Source organism: Vespula vulgaris, chromosome 21 (genome assembly GCF_905475345.1).
Source record: "Vespula vulgaris chromosome 21, iyVesVulg1.1, whole genome shotgun sequence".
Taxonomy (NCBI): Eukaryota; Metazoa; Arthropoda; class Insecta; order Hymenoptera; family Vespidae; genus Vespula; species Vespula vulgaris.
Genome location: NC_066606.1, coordinates 370002 through 391070, shown reverse-complemented (window position 1 = coordinate 391070; position 21069 = coordinate 370002). Strand labels below are relative to the sequence as shown.

General features: G+C 45.2%; 1 protein-coding gene across 6 annotated transcripts in view; it reads right to left on the bottom strand.

Annotated features, from left to right (window-relative positions):
- LOC127071251 (zeta-sarcoglycan) overlaps window positions 1–21069 on the bottom strand; it is a 154566-nt gene that overhangs the window by 126212 nt on the left and 7285 nt on the right. For 2 of the 6 annotated variants that reach the window (XM_051010300.1, XM_051010301.1), the window contains one exon: window positions 4094–4277. In XM_051010300.1, coding sequence (XP_050866257.1) covers window positions 4094–4270 — 177 coding nt within the window. In that variant the 5' untranslated portion in view covers window positions 4271–4277. Of the gene's footprint in view, window positions 1–4093; window positions 4278–5525; window positions 7494–21069 lie in introns of those variants that run through there. The other 4 variants (XM_051010299.1, XM_051010305.1, XM_051010302.1 and 1 more) reach the window with 4 other exon arrangements.

The following is a 21069-nucleotide window of genomic DNA, read 5'->3' as shown; positions in this document are numbered from 1 at the left end:
AGGATCCGTCAGAGAAACTTCAAAGGATCAATTCCCATTTTCAATTTGTTCCGCGACTAACATGAAACTAATTAAATCCAGATCGTTTCGACGTTCGAATACGAGCATCGGTCCAAGCATTTGCTTTGGAGTATTCTTCATTATCGTAAAACTCAATCCTCAGAATTTTTTGTATCTCTTGAACCTTCAAAGAGGAACATAACTTCTTGTTATAGTCGGGACGGGGAAAAAAAGGATTAAAGGGAAAAAAAAAGAAAAAAGGAACAAAAAAGGAAAAAAAGAAAGTAAAATAAAAAGAGAATCCCCTGTTTTCGAAAGATAGGAGAGGAGTCATCGGCTTATCTATCGCGGAAATGAAATGCGTGCTTCGGCTAGATAGAAGAAAAAAAAAACGTGATCCGACCTATCGTTTCGAGAACGGCGATACCTCGTAAGGTAGCGAATGAAACACGAAAAGTCGATTTCCTGGGAGGGCCGACTCGATTCGTCCGGGGGAAATAGATTCTCGCGCGAAGTCCTTACATCTCGGAATCGCGAGGAGGACTGGAAGAGAGAAACGAAGAGACGAAGAATTCGGGCTCGTCGTTCGTTTCGTTCGATTTATCGGAGCGTTAATTCCAAGCGAATAGCGACTTTATCGAGGCACCGCGTTCCTCCCGTGTTCCATCGGAACGCGGAACTCGTTCGAGAGGGAAACGATAACGGCGTCTTGGGCTTTGCATTTACGCCGGACAGCTTATTACTCCGGAGAAATCCGGCATTGCTCGTCACGAAAAGCTTGATAGTTGAGTTCGATTTGGAATACAAGGCCGAACTTGCACGCAACTTCATTGATATGCTCGCTTCAATTAATCCTCTCCTTTACGTGCTAGATTCAACGTACCGTGTACTTGATTTATGATAGTACACGATTTCGTGCTCGATGCAGGTCGCGTTGTTTGTTGCGCAACAAGACCAACCAGCCCTACAACCGTTCCTATTTACATCTCGACAAAATGCTCGAAATACTTGGGATGCGCGTCACCAAAAACGAACGAGCCAACGACTCGACGAGCGAAGCGGAATCGATCGCCGTACGAACCTCCTATATTTCGGAATTTAAGTAGGATTCGATATAACCTATCTCTCGAATACCGCGAATAAATCCTAACGCTTCGATCCTCTTGAATTATACTACCTTTGACGCCATTTGCACCCTGGTGTTTTCCTTTAATTTACATTTATCCATACGTCTCGAGAATTCGTCACGATCAATCAAATCCCATTCCGGCGATGTATCGGTTTAAATCTACTTTCGGAAGGGGTTCCTCGTCCGATCTTAATCAGTCGTATCTATCCGTACGCGTAGATTTCGATACATATGTAGAAACTGAAAGAGGGAAAGAGAGAAACAGAAGGAACGTGCAATCATCAATCTCGCTATTCTAGTCGAGTGGCACTAATTCAGTACCCTTGTCTCCGATCTCCTTGTCAAGTTCCAACTTCGTATACTCTTAGCTCCCTCTTCGCCCCCTTTAACCAATGCGTTGTACGAAAGACAGGAAGGCTTTCCGTTCGATCCGGGATCCAAATAAATAGGAGGCCATACATCACGCTTGAAATCGGAGTTCCACGATCGAGTCGGATCGTCGCCTTACCGTTTCTACGTGGATAGAACTGAAACACGTACGACATTCGCCTTCCTCCTCCTTGCTCTTCTCCCTTCTTTCGAGTAATCGAAACGTATCCGAGAGTTATCAGTCACTCTATTATTTCTAAAGTCAACTCTTAAAGAACTTTTGAAAGATTCGCCGGCTCGTCGATATTTTAACATGGAAAGTAACTTATTTAACTCGATCATTTGGAGTACCGAAGGAAAAGGAAAAAAATTTATACGCTTCACCTTGTAACATTATTATCCAGAGAATGGAAGAAAAATATCGGGCGAGTACGAGGCTATCGTGACACGAGCGAAGCGATGATAATTCCAATGGAAAAGAGAGGGGTGGTATAAAGAACGAAGGAGAGGACGAAGAAACGGAACAAGTCCCATTCATTCGGCGTACCTACGGGAAACTGACAAAACAGTTGATACGCTATGATATAGCTCTCTCTCGACCATGGGCGCGGGAATACGAACGAACGTGCGGCTGAATATATATGAGCTACGAACGGCGACATGGAGGGAAGGGGGGAGAGAGAGAGAGAGAGAGGGAAAAGTTTCGCGTCCGGGCTAGCGAGAAGAAGGAGAGCGAGAGAATAGAGAAAATATGTGCGCCCATTGGGCAGAAAAGTGGAGACGGTCGGAGAAAGAGGGACGGACTGCGTGAGAACGGAAAAACGTCATCGGAAGATCCTGATTTACAGTGGCAGGAAATCGGTGCGGTGAACTTTGCGCTCGCAAACGGGAGCCAACAAATTTTTTTCCCGTGGCTTTCCACGGCACTCGTGGACGGGAACGACCGACGATTAAAACGAGAAAAAAAGAGGAGGCAAAGTCCTGAGCTTTTAATGTATCTCCGCGGTCCGTACTCTTCGATATGTCGTTTTCGATCGATTTCATTCGACAAAAGTCCCGAGCTTTCCAATGGATTAAAACCTATCATCGTCGCGATACCTTCCATACAAATTCGCAACGCGCTTCGTCGTACCACGCTTATTAGCGGATAATTATAAATAAAAAAAGCTTTTTATACCGACGGAAGGGATTAAAGACGCGGCGACTAAATGGAACGGATATCTGGAAATCTGCCCGTTTTTCGTATCCGAAAAATATCGCCGAACGACGTTCTCACGACGTTGCACGTTCGCGCGAAAAAAATGTCTCCGCGCCATTCCTTTCGAGAGTTCGATAAAAAGGACGCGGTCTTTTCTCAACAAACCCCATTCTTTTTTCTTTATCAACGCGAAGCAACGAAGATCGGGATACTCGTACGAGAGTTCCAGCAAAGACAAAAGTCGATTCGACGTGATAACTTATTCGAGTGCTCTGTACGATATCGCGGACGATAGGCGATATGAATTTTTTCGCCGCGTGATGAATCACGTTGGAATACGGTAAATTATAAGACGCGTTTACGAGGCGTAAAGCCAGTTTATAGGCCCATCCTTTAAATCATGACAGTAACACAATGCTCTCGGAAGACGGGATCCAGTTCTAAGGTAATTTTGGCTTTGAAATTCTCGAAGCTAGCCTGTAACGACTTTCATCCGGCACGGCAAATAGCTATGCAAATTCTACCACGAGTTACCCAAGTACGAAGGTTTCTGATGGCGCCTTACTCCGTGTGTGCTCTGGCCCATCAGGAAACGGAGCCATAAACGCACGCACGTTCGAGATCGAGCTGTTCTTTCTCTTGATTTTTGAACGTCCACGAAAATCCTTTCGAATAATAACTAAAACGTTTCAACCAGAGCGTTTCCAATTTCTATTTCGACGCAAGTGTTACGAGGATTACCCAGTTCGTCCAACTATTATTTCACTCGATTTTGTTCGTTAGCAACTCCAGGAGTGCACCAAGATGTATCTCGAAGCGTATGCAGTGGTACGGTATAGTCGTGCGAACTCGATCTGTACAGATCTGTATGGTAGAAATGTGCACGCGTTGTATGAATACGTGCGGGTGATGAGCAGAATTCAGAATTCAGAATTACGGAGAATTTGCGGCCAAGTACGATATCTAATCGCCAAAGGGGAAATCACAATAGCTAAAGGGAGCCCCTATCGCCGTTATGTTTCACGAAATACTCGATAATAGTCGATACCTTGATCCGCACGAAGTGCGCTTTGACCGAATTCAAGGATTCATTTTCGTGTCCTCGATATCTTATAACGAAATAACGAAGCGCTTTCTTCTTCTCGTATTGAAAACGTCGAAAATGTTCTTTCTTACGACGGATCGTTTAGGTCTCGCGAACGATATAGATATAGATTTTTAACGGGCACAATTATCGAGAAGCAGCGAACCACGAATTCTTGAAAACGCCCCGGCATCGAAATTATTGAAAAATCATCCCCAAGGATATCTCTCTATTCCGAGTTGGGCTCGCCCTAAACATTTCCTTCGCGAGTCGTCGTCGACGAGGGTACTCGTAAGAAGAAAAAAAAACTCACCGTGTGGGGTGACCAATGATGCGGCCATGTTTTCGTCTCGTGTCCGCTACCGTCGACCGTTTGACTCGTCAGAAAAACGACCCTCCTGTCGGTACCGCCGCTTCCCGTGCCGCTGGTCGTCAAAAGAGCGGCTCTGGCTCTCGATCCGCCGATACTTAGGGTCGGTGACGTATCCATTTTAGTACTGTGAAGAAAACAAAGAAAAGCACCGCTTGGCTATTATCTCCTCGCTCTTTAACACCTTGTGAATATTTTCAACGAGTACAAAAATTGTCCTTCGTTATTTCGATCTCGTCGATCGTTTTAGGAAAGCATCGCGTCTCGTTAACGAAAGAGTCGTCCTTTCAGCGTGCATTATCAAAGAGAAACTTCCGTGTTTGGTCGGCAGAAAAAATTAATTAAAAAACCGAAACGTTCGCTAGTCGATGGAACGAGCTACTTCGCTTCTTCCTGGGCTTTTCGGCGTGATAAGTAAGGCAAACGAGATTGGACGGGATTCATCGAAAATAACGAGCTCCGTCAGCTTCGGATTGCGCATCGGAAGAGGCTTTGAATACGCGCTCTTTTTTTTTTTTTTCTTTCTCTCTCGCCTGTTCTTCGATCTCGTAATTACGTCGAACCATGCTATAATCAATTTATTATTCTTCCTAAAAATCCTACAAGAGACGTACTCGACTGAACGCGTATGAGGAATAAATAAAAGGACGGTGAAATTTCAAATAATTTCTCGGAAAAATATTATACGTTTAAAAACGAATGGCGTACGAATATTTTGAAAATTACGATTGGGCCATGCGTATCACGAAGCTATTAAAAGTTTATTCGTTCCATAAAGTTATATAACGCACACCGGTGTTCCAAATTACATTACGTGTCTCTATACTTCCCTCTCTTCTTCTACTTCTTCTCTTCTCCTCTTTCCGCATGCGGAATCTACTTTGGAGATCTTGGGTCTGAGCACGAGATAGTACGATAATAACCTCGGTGAATCGTCACTTCTCGTTACTCGCGTGTACCACATATTGGAGGATAAACATCGAGGGGTACTCGAAGCCCGATGAAAAAAAAAACAAAAAAAAAAAGAAAAAAAAGGAAACGTCAAAATTACGGATACGTCGAAAAAATAATTGAACGCAAACTAGGAGATAACGGAAGAAGTTGCAAAGCTAAGTGAAAAGATTCAATGAGCCTGGATAATCGAGTTCGTTATCTCGAGTGAAGAACGGTAGCTGCTTCTCCTAGAAAGAAAATCTCAGGTAATAGGAGAAAATGTGGTGGAGTACGTTTTTCAATGGGATTTAAGGATCGTCAACGATCATTAAGGAGATGAATGTCCGACTACGACTCGACACGAAACGCATCGCGAGCGAGATAGGAGAAATGGAAGAAAGAGTAGAATGACAATAGCCATGGCGACCATGCTGGCACTTACTCCTTAATTAAATCCTGCCGCGTCCTTGCGCTTTAGGGCGAAGAGTTGTCGCCGTTACGAGGGCACTTTTCTTCGTTTTACGCCGAGAAAGTCATCGAACGTGCTCCTCGATCTTTTTCGATTTTCGTCCCCCTCCTATCTCTCTCTCTCTCTCTCTCCAGTTTGATTTCGCTCACTCACGGTCACGCAGTCGATTCGTCGGCTCGCGTGCACCTTGTCATTATGGTACGGTCCAATTATACAGCAAATGCCCGCTCTCTAGGTGTCCCTCGAGCGTGTTCCAACGGAACTCACGGCCTTCCTTCAATCACGAGTCATTACGCGCTGAGATTTCACGCACTAGATCGTCACGGGCGTTACAGCGAAGTGCCACTTATCGGTTATTCGGTCATCGACTCGATCGCTTCGACGGTAACACGATGATAACGCGTTTTCGATAAATCGAACAAGGTACGATGATCCTTTTCATTCGATTTTATAGTTCTCGACACTTTTATCGTTTCAAAAGTCGGTATGTCGTGGAAAATGTAATACTTCTCGCGAATGACTCCGTTTCGCTTTGACGTCTTTCGAATCAATTCATCGAAAGAGAATCGAAATGAGACGCCTTTTCGATCACGGCGAGCGAACACTTTCGAGGGCTTTAATTGCACGGAGAATCAGGTTCTTTTTCTCCCTGCAAGTTCCATCGGTCGATTCTCTCTCGGTCTTCCGTTCTTCTTCGGAAGATTTTCTCTTTGGAGGAGCTTCGCATCACGAACGATCGAGCAGACGTGACCTTTCAAAAAACGTCCGGCCATGTCGAAGACTTTTTGAGAATTTTCAAGGTTTCAAGCAACGATCCGCCCGTAGACACTACTTTCTTCGACATATTTGTTATTCGAAAAGTAAAGAAAGGAATGTACTGTCCTATCCAGCGGGAAGACGAATCGTTTCAATCTGGCGTCGCGTCTGGATCGAGGTCGCAGGAAAGGAGTCGGCGAAGGAGCCGGAAGGAAAACTACGAGGACGACGACAAGGACGACGATAATAACAACGAAGCGTCGCGTACGAAACCGCGCACGACACTGAACGGCAGGAAGTCTCGCGCTCAAGGCGAGCCTCTCGCAGATTCGCGGGCTCACGTGTGAAATTCTTGCGCATGCACCGACGCCTACCTTCTCTCTCTTCCTCTCCCTTTCCGTCTCTATCCCTATCGCTCTTTCCATCCTCCTCCGGGACGCTTTACGTCGGTCTCCTACCTCTCTCTCTCTCTCTTTTGCTAAACTACTCCTACCACCGTCCTCTTCCTTTTTCCCTTTCTTCGTTCCGACTCTGACGTTCTTCTACCACCTGGTTCTCGTTCCTTCTCCTCCTTTTCTCCTCTCCATATTCTTTACCTTAGTACCCTCGTCCTTTCTTATCGCAAACACGAGTCCTTCGCGACGCGACAAATATTCCGTACGTTGTTTTCCGAAGAATTAACGGAGTAACGTCCGACCGGGTCTTCGATGCAATTCTTCGATCAATTATTCGAATCTATTTTATGTCGAGAAAACGTTCATATTCCCTCGAGTAATTTATTCCAATCGAAAATTCCAAGAAAGTTTGCCCTTTGTTTACGCGTTGTTAAATAGCTAAGAAATTCGCACCCTAAGGTATCGTATGCCGTAATGAAGAAATTATATCAAGTTGCCGATTAATTATTTCTTAGATACTTCTTCTCCAAAATGGCCGTTTTCTCTCGATCCTTTTAATAGTATACAGATTCTTTTACGTATCGTTAAAATGTCCCTACTCTCGCAGGTAAATTTTTCTTTCGTTTCAATTACTTTCGCGTTACTTTTGTCTCTCGAGATGAAATCGAAACGTTTTCGTTGGAAAAAAAAAAACAAAAAAACAAAAACAAATGATAAAGAAGAAACATTTTCGATCGATCGAAAGTCCTCCCTTAGCTACTTCCATCCAAAATTCTCTGCGTATCCATCGAAGAGAAAACCGAAAATTTTTCGCTCGGTCGTCCATGTCGCATCGTACTACGTTGAATCTTCGTTTCGGTGCGTTCGATCTTATCGATCGATCTCGAGAAAATCACTACGATTAACCGCCACAGGAATTTTCCGCGCGATACGACGAGATTCGAGCAAGATCGACGCCGAGGGTCGGAAACACGAACGACGACTCGTAAAACGCGATTTTATGCCGGACTCGACAAATTGAAATATAAGACTCTCGTAACTCGGTCCTTGCCTTCGTCTAGGGAAAATCCAGGGACAGATTCTCTTCTTCTTCGTTGCCTTTGTTTCCTCCGCATTGCCTCGGTCATCGACTACCGATTCTCTTCTTCCTCCTTCCTTCCTCCGTCCTTCCTTCTTTTCTTCCACATTCTTCTTCGGATCATACTTTCCGCTCCCGATACAGAGTACGAGAACGACCGAATGAAAAATTTACCCATCCTCCGAGTGAACTTGGAAAATCTTAAAGCTCGCGATTAAAATTGATAAGCCATAAGTTAACTGACGTTAGATATCACTCGAGTGGTTTATTCGATTAACAGAAAGCCGAGCCAGATGTTATCTCATCATTTTCGAAGTCTCACCGTCCTCAAATATTATGCCCTTCTTACATAATGTATAAGCGCAAAGTGGTTCTCCGATTCGTATAATTTATCGTCGGACGAGAAAGACGACGAATCCAGGAATTCCTTTGAACGAACCGAATCGACGTGATTTATATTTAATCGAACGATTTTATCGTCTCGATTCTCTCGACATCAGGGATTCTAATACCGTCGTAGCACAAAGAGCAAGCAAAGGGGTACCTGGGAAGGGGAGAACCGAGAGGAACGTCGATGGGTCGAAGGTGCCGAGAATGAAGGGTAAAAAAAGAAAAGAGAGAGATGGATAGAGATATGGAGAGAAGAAAGAGTTCAAGACGGATAAATAAAAGAGTCGCGATAAGGAGGATGCGGAGGAAGGGGCGCGATTAAAATAGACGCGCGCGCGTCTCGTGAATTAAAAGCGTCAACCCGCTAAGAGATCAAGAATTCCCTTGTGTTTCTTCTACTTCCTTTTTTATCCGCGAAACTCGCTTCTCCTCCACCGCGCTTTTTCTTCGCATAACCTCCGCGAACTCCTTCGAGTCTCATCCTCTCCTCTCTCTCTCTCTCTCTCTCTACCCACCCACCCATCTATCTATCTATCTCTCGTGGTACGTTTGCAACGGAGAAAGACGACGAAAAAGGCAAGGGAGAGCAAGGGAGGCAGGGTGGGAGTATTCTCATTCCGATTCTGCTTTTCCTTCGCGTTCTCAGATTGAAGAGGCCTTTATGACCGGGTACCGCTTTATGGCACGGCTTTGGCGCTATTATGCGTGCATCGGCCGGTCGTCGGTGGTCGGGACGAGGGAGGATTGCAGCTTGCGCGTTAATGGAGAACGCCGCATCGGTGAACGAGCGTATATGATTTCGGATAGTCGGAACCTGAAGAAAGAAAAAGAGAGGGCGAGAGAGAGAGAGAGAGAGAGAGAGAGGAGAGAAAGAGAGACTCGCAAGGCAAAGAGTAAGGATAAGGGTGAGGGTAAGGGATGGAGTCTAAGGCGTTAGAAAGGTTGGAACGAGGAAGTGCTCTTTGGATTCCGGCATCGGCCATTGTCAGGATAACGAAGCCAAGGCGAGATTTCTCTCTTTTCATCGGCGCACACCAAAACGATATCTCGAATGAATGATCGCGAGGATCTTGAAAATTCTCTCTCACTTCTCATCGACCCGTAACCTCGCGATGCTTCGTGACGTAGCCTCCGATGGATATCTACCGTTCCGATAACGACCGCTCGAAATTAAAGCCGTTGCTCGTCTTACCTCGATATACCGAATATATCAAGGATATCTTTCTCTTTACGCTTTGCGTCTCGAGAGTTGTTTTACGCGCATCGATACGATCGCTCGATGGTCGGAAGATTAATCGACGTATTTCCATCGGCGAACGAGGTACTAGCGATAAGCGCGGAGGAAGGTGAGCTTGCTAAAACGTCGATACCCGAATATCTGGACGAGGTAATGTCGATAGAAAGAGTCCGTAAATCCATTGCCGAGTCTCCTCGGTCCAAACTGTCGAGAATCGGAAGCAAAGGAGAAATAGCGCCGAAGAGTCTCTCTGTTATCGGAGACGTTTAATCGGTATCCGATTGGGCGCTCCGCGTTGACGGATCTCTTAATTTCTCGCGAAAACTCGGTTCGTAAACGCGCTTTCTACGCGGCAAACGCGGACACCTCGCAACCCAACGCGCGAGATACGGGGGCATTAAAGAACGCGTCGGCAAAAGGGCCGCTTTTGAAGATTCCCCCGTCGGAGAAAGAGAGAAGGAGGAATCCTGCTACATCGGAAAGGCTTATTACGCGCATTGCGCCGAGAACTTTACCTATCGCCGCCGGTACACTCTCGCATATTTTAAGCCGGCCATTTTTCAGCATTTGTGCCATACATCCACGTCGAATTTGCATGAACCGACGATTCGAGGCTTGTTCCGCAAAACTTTTGGTGTTTCTACGAAACCGCTTGGAAAAGCCGTATGGGTTTTTCCTCCAACCTCCGACCTTCCCATCTTCCCGCGAGTACTTGGGCAGATACGCGCCTGACCCTAAACGCCAAACGGCTCCCCTTCTACCTTCGGCTGCGAAAAAAAGAAAAACCAAGTATGACGATCTCCGAGTCGAGTCGGCTAACGCCGAGAGAGAGAGAAGAACCCGCGAGAGCTGGCTACGCGAATTATCCTTTCGAAGTGAAAACGAGAATCTCGTCTCGCAACGACGAAAACAAATTTCGTATCGATGACTTTTTTCTCCTCCTTCCTCCTCCTCCTCTTCCACTTCCTCCCCTTTCGAATCCAGGACACTCGCGAAAAAAACTTCTCTCGCGTAAAATCATATTCATGAATTCACAATCGAGAGGCATTGACCTAATCCTAATACCAACGTCGTCTTATTTATGCAGCACCGCCGTTTTCGCAGTTCACACCGCCGAAGACCTTAACGGCTTTCAATTTCCGTTGGCCATCAATATTATTTAGTTTAGTTTGGACCACCTCTACCTACTTGCACGGCACCCACCCCCTTCGGCATGCTCCTCACGCCTCCTCCAAGGAAATTACTTGTCCTCTCTTCCCTCCGCCACTCCTCTCTTGCACCACTGCGCAACTTCGTCCCCTTACGTTTGCCTTCTTCCAACGTGCCATGTTAGCGACGGTGTTAGTGACGGCCGTGATAGTGGTGGTGCCGCTGGTACTTCTGCCGCCACATCCCCCGACAGCCAGCGCCAACAACTTACGGCCGTTTGTCTCCAAAGCTCGGCACCCCTCTAACTCTTCGTGCGCGCTGCTCGTTTAGATACTTCAGAAAGAAAATCTTCCCTTCCCGTCGTGCCGCTTTCCGTCTCTCTTCAGAGACTCTCAGCCTTCAAACGCGATTCTTCGTCGTCTATATCGAGCCCTTAAACGATCGCGCTACAAGATTTGCTAGGGCGTGTTCGCGATGGACTCTCTATTCGTATTCGAGCAAACTGAGAGAAACATAGATAAAGGGAGAAGATACGAAAATCGCACATTTCCAGTTATTAATATCGAGTCTCGGGGAGCGTTCGATCGAATCGAAAACTAAAACCCGATATACTCGCACCCGGACGAGCACCGATGCATTTTCTTGTAAACCCGTCCACGTGTATACACATCTCGGCTGCTCTTACCACGGCTCGCCGACGACGTAATAGAATTACAAACCAATCCGGCACGTAGATGTTCGCGGTGGAACGGAACGTTTCGCAAGTTTCCATGAAACGCGATCGCTGGGATCGATATTCCCTCTCTCTCTCTCTCCCCCCTTTCTTTCTCTAAGCGTCCTTCTCAATTTATCCCTTTCCCCGTACAAGGATCCCTCCACCGAGTCCACCCTTTCGTGCACGTATTTTCACTATAAATCCTCGCTTGCCGAGCAAAATCATTGCACGGAATCGGTTTATAACGAAGCCAAATGCGACCAAAGGGACAGACTCGTAGAAAATTCCTCTCTTGGTTTTTTGTTGCTTTCGAAAAGAAAAAGAACGAAACGAAAAGGAACGAGAAAGAAAGAAACGGAGAAAGGAAAGGAGGATCGGTATCGAAGAAAACGGATGCAGGTCGCGCGCGACGATGAACAGTTTGCTATCTCGGGCGGATTTTTCTACGATCTACTCACGCTGGACTGGAGCATAGAGAGAAAAAGAGTCGAGCTATAGCGTTGCAACGGTAGTTTCTCAGGACCGATTCTAGAAAGACAATGGTGTACTTTGTGGCGTCGTGATTAAAACAAGAGGGCGAACACAACGAGCGCATGAAGAAACATGAGAGTAAGAGAGAGAGAGAGAGAGAGGGAGAGGGAGAGGGAGGGATAGAGGGAGAGAAGAAGGAGAGAAGAGGGGTAAAATAAGAGGAGGCAGAGAGGGAATGGACGTTCGTCTCTTTTCTCTTTTACTCCGAGTTGGCTTGCCATTGAAGAAAGATAGAGTATAAAGTGAGGAGAAAGAGAGGGAGGAAGAAGCGAAATACAGAGGCAGAGTTTGGAGTTCTTTTCATTACCAGCGAGCTCACCTCGACAACGACAACAATACGGAGCTCGGCGTGTACACGTCGCTCGCCGCTAGTTTAGCTCTTATCTTTGTATCCCGCGTACGTATATCCGCGTACACAGAGTAGTAGGCGGGGTTTACAATGTTTTGAAAACCTTTGAAACGGACCGTCCCGGACGACGCAACCGCTCTTCTTTGCGACTCTACCGTTCTTCCTCTCTCTCTCTCTCTCTCTCTCGTTCGTCCTGTTTCTTTCCTTTTCTCTGACTCGTTCTCTTCCAAGTTTTTTCTCGCCTTTCCGCGACCACTTCTTAACAAACTTTTGAAATACTAAGGAAACTTAAAGAAAAGACAGTCGGTTGATTATTCAAAAACGTATACTTCGACGGGAAGAGGACGCATTGAATGGTCACGCGAGACTACTTGTTGACAAGAAAATGATAACTTTCGAGGATTCAAATTACGCGGTAAGAAAGTATCGCGAACGATTCAATCTTTCTCGATATTCTCTCGAGTCGCATAGGCTTGGTTGCTTTTGCTTCTTGGCTAGGGAATCGCGTGACGAGAACGTCTCGGTCGATCGATGTTCGATTTAATTAATCTTATGGCGAATCCTTGCAATCGTCGGGCAAGGGATACGTCGACAGGTAAATGTAACGTTAACCGGCTCTTTATCATTCCGTTATGCGTGTAGATGGTGTAGGAGATACCGCGTGATCGAATCATGAACTGGTCCGGACATGATAACCTAATGAACGTGCTGAATAATGATCAGTTCGCGATTATCCGCTGTCTATTAAATTGATTCATACCGATCCCAATGAAAGGAACGATTTGCAATGTAAACCTTTCTATAGAGACTCTGCCTGAACGGATATACGTATGTAATTCGCGCAAAGTATAGAAATACGCTGTTCCTGCTGGTTCGCTTTGGACAATATTTCTGTAGATATTTTACCTAATGTCGAAATATGAAAGAGGGAGAGAAGGAGAGAGAAAATGAATGCGGAAAGAAGCTAATCGCGATTAATGGAAACGAGAGAAAGAGAAAATCTACCCCGATTACCCAGAAATAAGATAATAACTTCTCTTTGAAGTGAAAAAGATCGTATTAAAGGTTTTTATTTTTACGTCGCATCAACCTGAACACAATTTCTCGTTACTTTCTCGTCCATCCGTTGAAAGAGCCACGTTTTCGATCTCTCGAGCACTTGTAACCTGCCGGATGGACGAGGCTAGAAATCCAAGCGAGCACTTTTTAGAGAGTGTAACTGTGCCACTAGCCGCTTCTCGTCGAAAGGTGAGGGGTGAGAAAGACATAAAGCGAAGGAGAAAGAGAGAGACGGAGACAGACAGAGAGAAGGAAGGAAGGTGCCCCGCAAAGGCCTCGGGAGAGGTTTAAGTCGGACTTACACGATATCTACCCGGCACACTCATCGGCTACTCTACTTTGTCCTTCGATAATACTACTCTGATACTAACCTCAGACAAGACACACGCGCGCGTTAGCTAGCATTAAAATCATTACAACGTTGAAACCCAAGTTTCCAAAAAGACACCGACGAGAGTGTTTACGCTCGGAGAAACACCGATTATACGTCATTACGCGTCCTTTTGAACTCTCAGCTATCTACCTGCAACGAACAAAATCTTCTACTTCTTGAAAATTGCGCTTCGAATCGGCTTTTTCCATTTCCTCGGGACTTGCAATCCTTCCAACGAAATAACCACGGACGTTGACGAATCTCGTACAATATCGTAAAATTTCTCGCAATGTTCCCCGCATTCGTTTCCCTCGGAATATTTGTTGTAACCATGAAAAGGATATTTTTTGTTCGCTATTATACCTAACGTTCCTATATTTCAGCTTCCCTTATGTGAATTTATTTCTATTCGTACGTCAACCTTAAAAAGACTTTCTCGCGATGCATCTTGCCCCCTCGATCAGTGTCGACGATCGTTTTGCATAAAGAATAAACCAGAAAGAAAGAAGTAATATAAAAGGAGAGAGGGGGGAGGGGGGAGAGAGACCAGCGGTTCTCAATTACCGGGCGCAACTTTCGTGTTCCGGAAATTGAAAGTCTGTGACGTGATATCCGGCAAAGACCTTGGCGTTCTCCACTGAAACTTCGCGTTAACGAGCCGAGTAGAAAAAAAAAGAAAACATAAAAGGAACAAGGGAAAGAAAAAATGAAGTGGATGAAGAAAGAAGAGACAGGCAAACTCGCGAGACGAGAAGGTTCTTTCACGAAGACGGTGCTTTCTACTACTTTCTTCTCGCACCTTTTCTCTCTCTCTCTCTCTCTCCCGCTCTCACCCACACACGCGCGCGCGCACACACACACACATCGACGACAAGTCCTATCGCTCTTCTCCGCAACGTGTTCAAACTTTCATTGGCGACAACAGCAACAACGAGAGGTGGGACGAGAAGTGGGTGGGAATTTCCCATTAAATTCCCTCCTGTCAATTCGTGCTATCTCGCGGCAACGATCCGACCGTTATAATCGATTCGGCCTGATTTCGGTTAACTGCCGTCATCCAAAGTTTAGCGGCGTGTCTCCGCGAACGAGCCAGCTTGCATTCTCGTCAGGCATCAACCCTCCATATCGTATAACCATCCTCTGTATGGAGAGCAAGGAGCGAGTCCCGATCGCTGCTCTTCAACCCCTCTTTCACCCTCTCTCTCCCTCTCTTTTGGTGCGGTGCGCCGAGGGAAAATCGTGAAATCCGCGCACGCTTGTACGTAGAAATGAGATTTCATCTCTCGCGCACGTCGATCTCATGAAAGCAACGATTCCGGGCGAACGAACGCAATGTTTCACTAGCTATCCTTTTGTTTCTCACAAAGCTTCCATTTCTCCCCTTCGTTTTCTTTTATTTTCGTTTATGATTATTTTCATGAATGCAAAGACGACTGTCGTTCGAGTTAATTCATTCACAAGCCACTTTCTCTTTGCCACCAACTTTCTCTCTTTCTCTCTCTGTTGTGTATTCGCATGCATACGTACAATAGTGAAACAAAGGTGCAACTGCGAGATAATAGCGAAAAATTTTAAGACCGCTTACCAGCTTTCGCTCGTAGCGTATGCGACTTTAGCGATTCGTTTTTGAAAAGCTCTAATTTAATGGCTCTGATATTACTTGTTTTTTTCTTTTAGAAAATGACAGAGATGAGGAAAGAAAAAGAAATATGAATTTATGCATATTCCTGCATATGAAATTTTGAATCGAACTTGATGTAATCTGATGTTAAAAAAGTAAAGGAAAATGATCAATTCTCGATTCTAATCCAAACAAATATTCTTAACGCGTAGCAAAGGGAAAAAACTTGGCACCCATCGTTTCAGTGGTAGCCGCGATTGCCGTACCTTACAAATTTCCTAATTACAACTTTGATACAGAACTTGATTTTATAAAACTGAAGTTATATATTTTATCGAACTCGATTGTAGTGTCGTTTAAACATTAGTTTATTTAACTCCGCTTTATAATGTATAATAACGCGATTCCAAAACGTTTCGTATTCAAATTAATTATATTGTGTCGATAGATTCCCGACGGGTAAATTCTGGACCGCGAGTAAAGACACTGCGTATCCTGGAGTACTCGAAATTGATCCTAATCCGTAATCCGGCTTGTTCAGCCTCTTCCGTCTGCTTTCTCTCCCAAGGTACTTAGCACCAGGACGACGAATCCTGTGCGAGCGAGCGAGAGAGGGAGAGAGAGAGAGATGGAGGATACAGAAAGGACTATAAAAGCAAAAGACAAAAGAGAAGAAGGAATCGCTCCTTCTTCCTTTCTCCGACAAAACGAGAGCCACTTATATTTGAAAGAGCAGCAGGTGTGCGATGTTCCGTGCATTATGCATGATGCGACGATGCTTAACGTTCGTCCGAATTCTTCTTCTTCCTTCTCCATCGCGCATACTTCACGCCTTCTACGATTTTCAAATTTCCCTCGCCGACATTTCCCGTGGCCGCTAACGTTAAAATGCTAATAATCGAAAACCCCGTGGTAATTACGACAATCCTCGAGCGTCTTTCGGACCGATCCGAATAAACGCTTTCGATTACACGAATTTCGCCAAATATGCATCGTTGATTCGCGCTTATGTCCTTTTTGTAGTTTCTTCTTTCTTTTTCTTTCCACCTTTTTCAACTCGAACGCAAATCATCGCTTGTTATGGAAATCAACATTGGCCCAGATTCGTCGATGTAACGTCGACGTTATACGCGTATCTCGGACAACGAGTACGATACCAACGGAGAAAAGATCCCGGACGAGTTTAACGAAGTTTTGTTATTTTCTTTCCGCCGTATCCTCGGATTTTTTAACACGTCGCTTCTTCGTACTATTTTCCTTTATTATTTATTTTATCAAGCTCTATCGTTTGCGATTAGAAACGATCGTTAAGATTAATCCTTCCCTTGTATGTATGTCGTCGCATCGTCGGACACATTACGCGCGTATCTACGCAGCTATACGTGGAATCGCGAGCACAAAGCGATGAAGGGCATTATTACGTGATTAGGTTTCCTATTCACGAGAAGGGACAACAACGTGCCTTCTGTTATTCGGCGTACAATACCTACTGCTTGGTAGGATCGATATAACGAAGAAAAATAAAGCTATATCAATGACTCTAAATTTGGAAACGAATCTTTGAAATACACAGACGCCACGTGTCAATTAATTATTTTCGGTAAAAAAAGTTTTACGATCAGGATAAAAGAAATACGGGAGGAGATGAAAAATAACAGGAGGATAGCAATGATATCAGCGGTGGTAGTGGATACAATTACGAAAGGAACGAATTAATTATTCATGCACGTCCGACGTCCGACACCAAACGCGCGCTGCCGTCACTTTGTAGCGTCCTACACAAGGCAGCCGTGTTGTTTAGCATGACTATAGGAGAAGAGCATGGCGAAGCTGCTATACCGTACGTAAGGAGAGAGCTGCAGGATGAGAGAGAGAGAGAGAGAGTAACGTCCGTAGCTCTGGATATATAGCCTTTGTAACGCTCGTTCCGACGGACGCGCACGTAATGGCTGTAATTAATGCGACGTACGACCGATCGAAATGGTCTACGGCTCCACGCTCGGCCGCAGTCACACGGTAATGTCTCTTTCCAGTTTCGCGCCACTTGTCCGTCTCTTTTACCGATGCGGCGTCTCTACAGTCTTCTCGCCGCGTTTCCTTCTAATTTCACCTCGATGAAATTCGACCACTCGACGATCCGACGCGTGACTAGGACGTATAAACGTTGACTGCGAGAGAGATCTTTGACGATATGCCGTCGAAAAGTAAGTAGCTACGCGGTAACCCTTGTTTCGATGCGCATCGATAGACCAAAGGACACCGCCCCGATTCTCCGACATCTTTCGGCATGCAATGCGAATAACGCGATCGCGTTGCGTGACGTTCGAACGATTAAATTCGACGAAATTCCAATTGTTGTTCCTCGTTGAATTCGAGCTTACGGCTCGGCAATTTTCCTAATATACGTTGATAATCGATACTTTAAGAATAGTAACGGTACCGGAACGCCCTAAAAACGAGAGTCTGGAATCGAATGGTTCCGGCATGTAGATCAAGACCGTTCGAACGAGGAGAGAGGAGGTTCGTTCTTGGCGAGGCCGTTACGCTCGAAATTCACCGAGCCGACGATCTCGACATCTTCTCCTACACCATTTTTGCACGATCCCATCGATCAAGCGTGCAATCTCGGTTACCGGAAGTCGAGCCACGAGCGACCGTTCGGAAGTGCCAACGAGTAAAGAACGACGCCGGCTATTTTATTTCAGTAGAGACGCTCGGCACACGGGAATATACATAGATATATCTACTCGTACGATTCATTTTCTTTTCCACGTCTATGTCTCACCAAACCTTATCTCGTCCCGTTTTCTTCATCGATCTACTTTTTACTCTAATTTAAAATCAAGACGATAAGAGGGATCGAAAGGAGATGCGGAATAGTGGCATCGTTGCTTCCTTCTTGATTCGGAATTTATTGCAAGAAAAGATACCGCGAGTCGACGAGTACGTACATCTACCTGCATTATACGCGTACGCGTTCTCACGATAATGGAAACGAAAGTTTGAAACGGGAGAATGCAACTTTTCTATTGTCGGGCGAGAAAGAGTCGAGAATATTCATCGAACTTGGCAAAGCGACAACGAAGAAGCTTAAATGTTATTCTAGCTCGCATTGGTATCGCGATACGTAGCATCCAACTCGACGATAAGTAACTCCTATCCTTCTCGATCCTTGTCTTTCGTTGGAATTAGCGCGACGGCGTGCGACGATCGAGCGCGAAATAAAGGTACGGTCGTTCGAGTATTTTAACGAATTCGCTCGGAGTCGTGAAATAACACGTTCGTTTAATTTTACCGCCCCGTGGAATATTTCAACGGTCCATCGACGTTCGATTGGATTTCGATATTCGGTAAACAATAGCGATTCTATGGCAAGCCTCCAAGTAAGTCTTCCGTTCATCCCGTACGTATGTACGTCTCGACTGTGAAACGGGCGAGGCTGCTCAAGGAGAAGACGGATGTAGCGCAGAAAGGATAGGAGAGGGCAAGAGGATGGAAGGTACAGGAACAACAGAAGGAGGTGCCGGAGGATCCTTATCTCTCTTATCCTCGCTCTCGCACTGTTTCCATTTCGAATCCACGAGCAGGGATTACTTAACAGAAGGAATTTATCGGAGCGAAAAGAGAAGGCCTTTCTTCTCTCTCGCTTTTCGAATTTTCCCTCTTAGCTCCTCCCCTTTTCTCTCCTCTCCTCGTACTCCTTCATTTTTGCCATTCGGACTGCGATCGAAATATTTCCTCCGGACCATAAATTAAACTAAATTATTTAAAAACGTTTAAACGTCCCGAGCCATCGAGAACTCGCGTAATCTCCCCGGGATTTGGATTTAGGAAATCCAAAATGAATCCCTCTGATCGTCGAAGCTCGCGAGAGATACGTTTTTAGCGGCACGTTGTACGTAACACGAGCCAAAACACGAGAAGACGGCGAAATGTTTCGAGAAGAAAGAAATACGTAGACGAAGCATGTCAAAGAGTTATCGGTAATTGCACTGGCCTTCTCGGGCCATTGCCTTTGATAGCTTCATACTTTACAGAATCGAATGGAAGTCCGCATTCGTGTCTAGCTCCTTCTCTTATATACTGCTGCACTAAAATCTTGGCCCGGGACAATAGATAATAGAAGGAATATCCTCTTCGTCCACGCGAAAGAACGATCGTTCGGAGTAATATTTAAGCATGTGCAAGAATCGATCGCGCGTTTCATTACATTTTCGTGAATTATTCTTAAAGGAACGTATACGTCGCATCGAAAAGAAACGAAATTGTTTTTGTTGCGGAATGCGCGTCGCGTGTAGAGAGTACGGCGATATCCTTTAACTCGTTCTCGTAAATGGAATAGACCTAGTAAGGCGAATATACAACCCTCCGACGAATGCCTACTTTACTCCAATAAATAATTAGTACACACCGTGGGAGTGCCGAAGCCCTAATTTAAGCGGTCCTTCCGTTATACGTAGGTAACAGCTAAGCAGTGCTTCGGTGGCTCTAAGGAGAACTGGAGGGAAAGAGAAAGAGGAGAGAGGGGGAGGGAGAGAGAGAGAGGAGAGAGAACGAAGCAGGAGAAGATCGAGAGCGGCACTATGTAAGAACCACCACCCACGAGTCTCCCCGCTAAGTAGATGCTTGTCAGCGGAAACTTAATTAAATATCCAAAGTGGATGCCGGAATTACTACAATTAGTATGACTGCTCTTCTGACCTGTTCTTATTACCCTGCTAGACTCCCGTCTTCCTTATTCGCAGGTATTACTACTTAATGTCTAATAAACGTCACGACAACCGTGAGTGGTGCGTTATTTCTTTCGCGAGAGTCGACGAGAAGGAATCCACTGTAATCCAGGACGAAGGATAACGAGTTGCAAATATAAAACTTGCTCCAAGCTTCTCGACGTTCTTGATGTTCCTGTCTCGTCCTACTCTCTTTCTCTGTCTCTCTCTCTCAGCCTCTCCTTCTTCCACTCAACTTTGAAAATCTTCGATCAAGTTCGCGAGAGAGATTCGTCGAAAGAACAAGGAATGCGCGATTTTTTAAAGAAGCGCACTCTTGATTCCTTCCCTTCTATCTTACGGAAGAATGTTCATCCGGTGAGATAACGACGATCGCGAATGAAAAGATACGACGACGTTGTAAGAGACGTTAAGTCATTCGTTAGATGGAAATAATTGAGGGATGTCGCTTCGACGATATTTCTTTCGAGAGCACGACAGAGAGACGAAGAAAGAGAAAAAAAAGAAGAAAGGGAAGAGGGCCAAATACCAGACACTGTCACGTAAATACAGATCGAAAAGACGTTCTTTCTTATTTCAAGTATTCTTCGATCGTTCCTTCGAAATGGGAGAAAGAGCGAAAGAGAGACAAAGGAGAGCGAACTAGAGTACAGGAGAAAGAGAAGAGAAGCTTAAAGCTTTTGTCTTGTTCGAGATCTTTCCTCGTCGATTTAATTGCGGGAAGAGAGACGTTATGGATGGATGATGGTAAAGAGAAAATAAGGGAGACGGAGAGACTGAAAAAGAGCAGTGGTCGTTTATTAGAAATCGAAGAGACACTCGTACGAGAAGGTCTTTGAATCGCCATCGATGATATCTATTCCTGTAACATGATCGACGTTCTCGAATGATTCAAAAAGTATTCGTTTTTTTCCCCCTTTTTAAAAGAGATAACGCAAAGATGGAAAGATAGGAACGTTCATTAAGAGAAAAAGCTCGTTTTGAAAAAACCTTTAAAAACAATCTCCTATTCTATGGACGATAACATCCCTTTATTTTTCTCGTTACTCTCGATTCGAACGACTATTTTAGCACGTTCGTTCTCCTTCTTTTTCTTGTCTCTCGCACGAGCTTTTTCTTGTTCATCTCCTACGA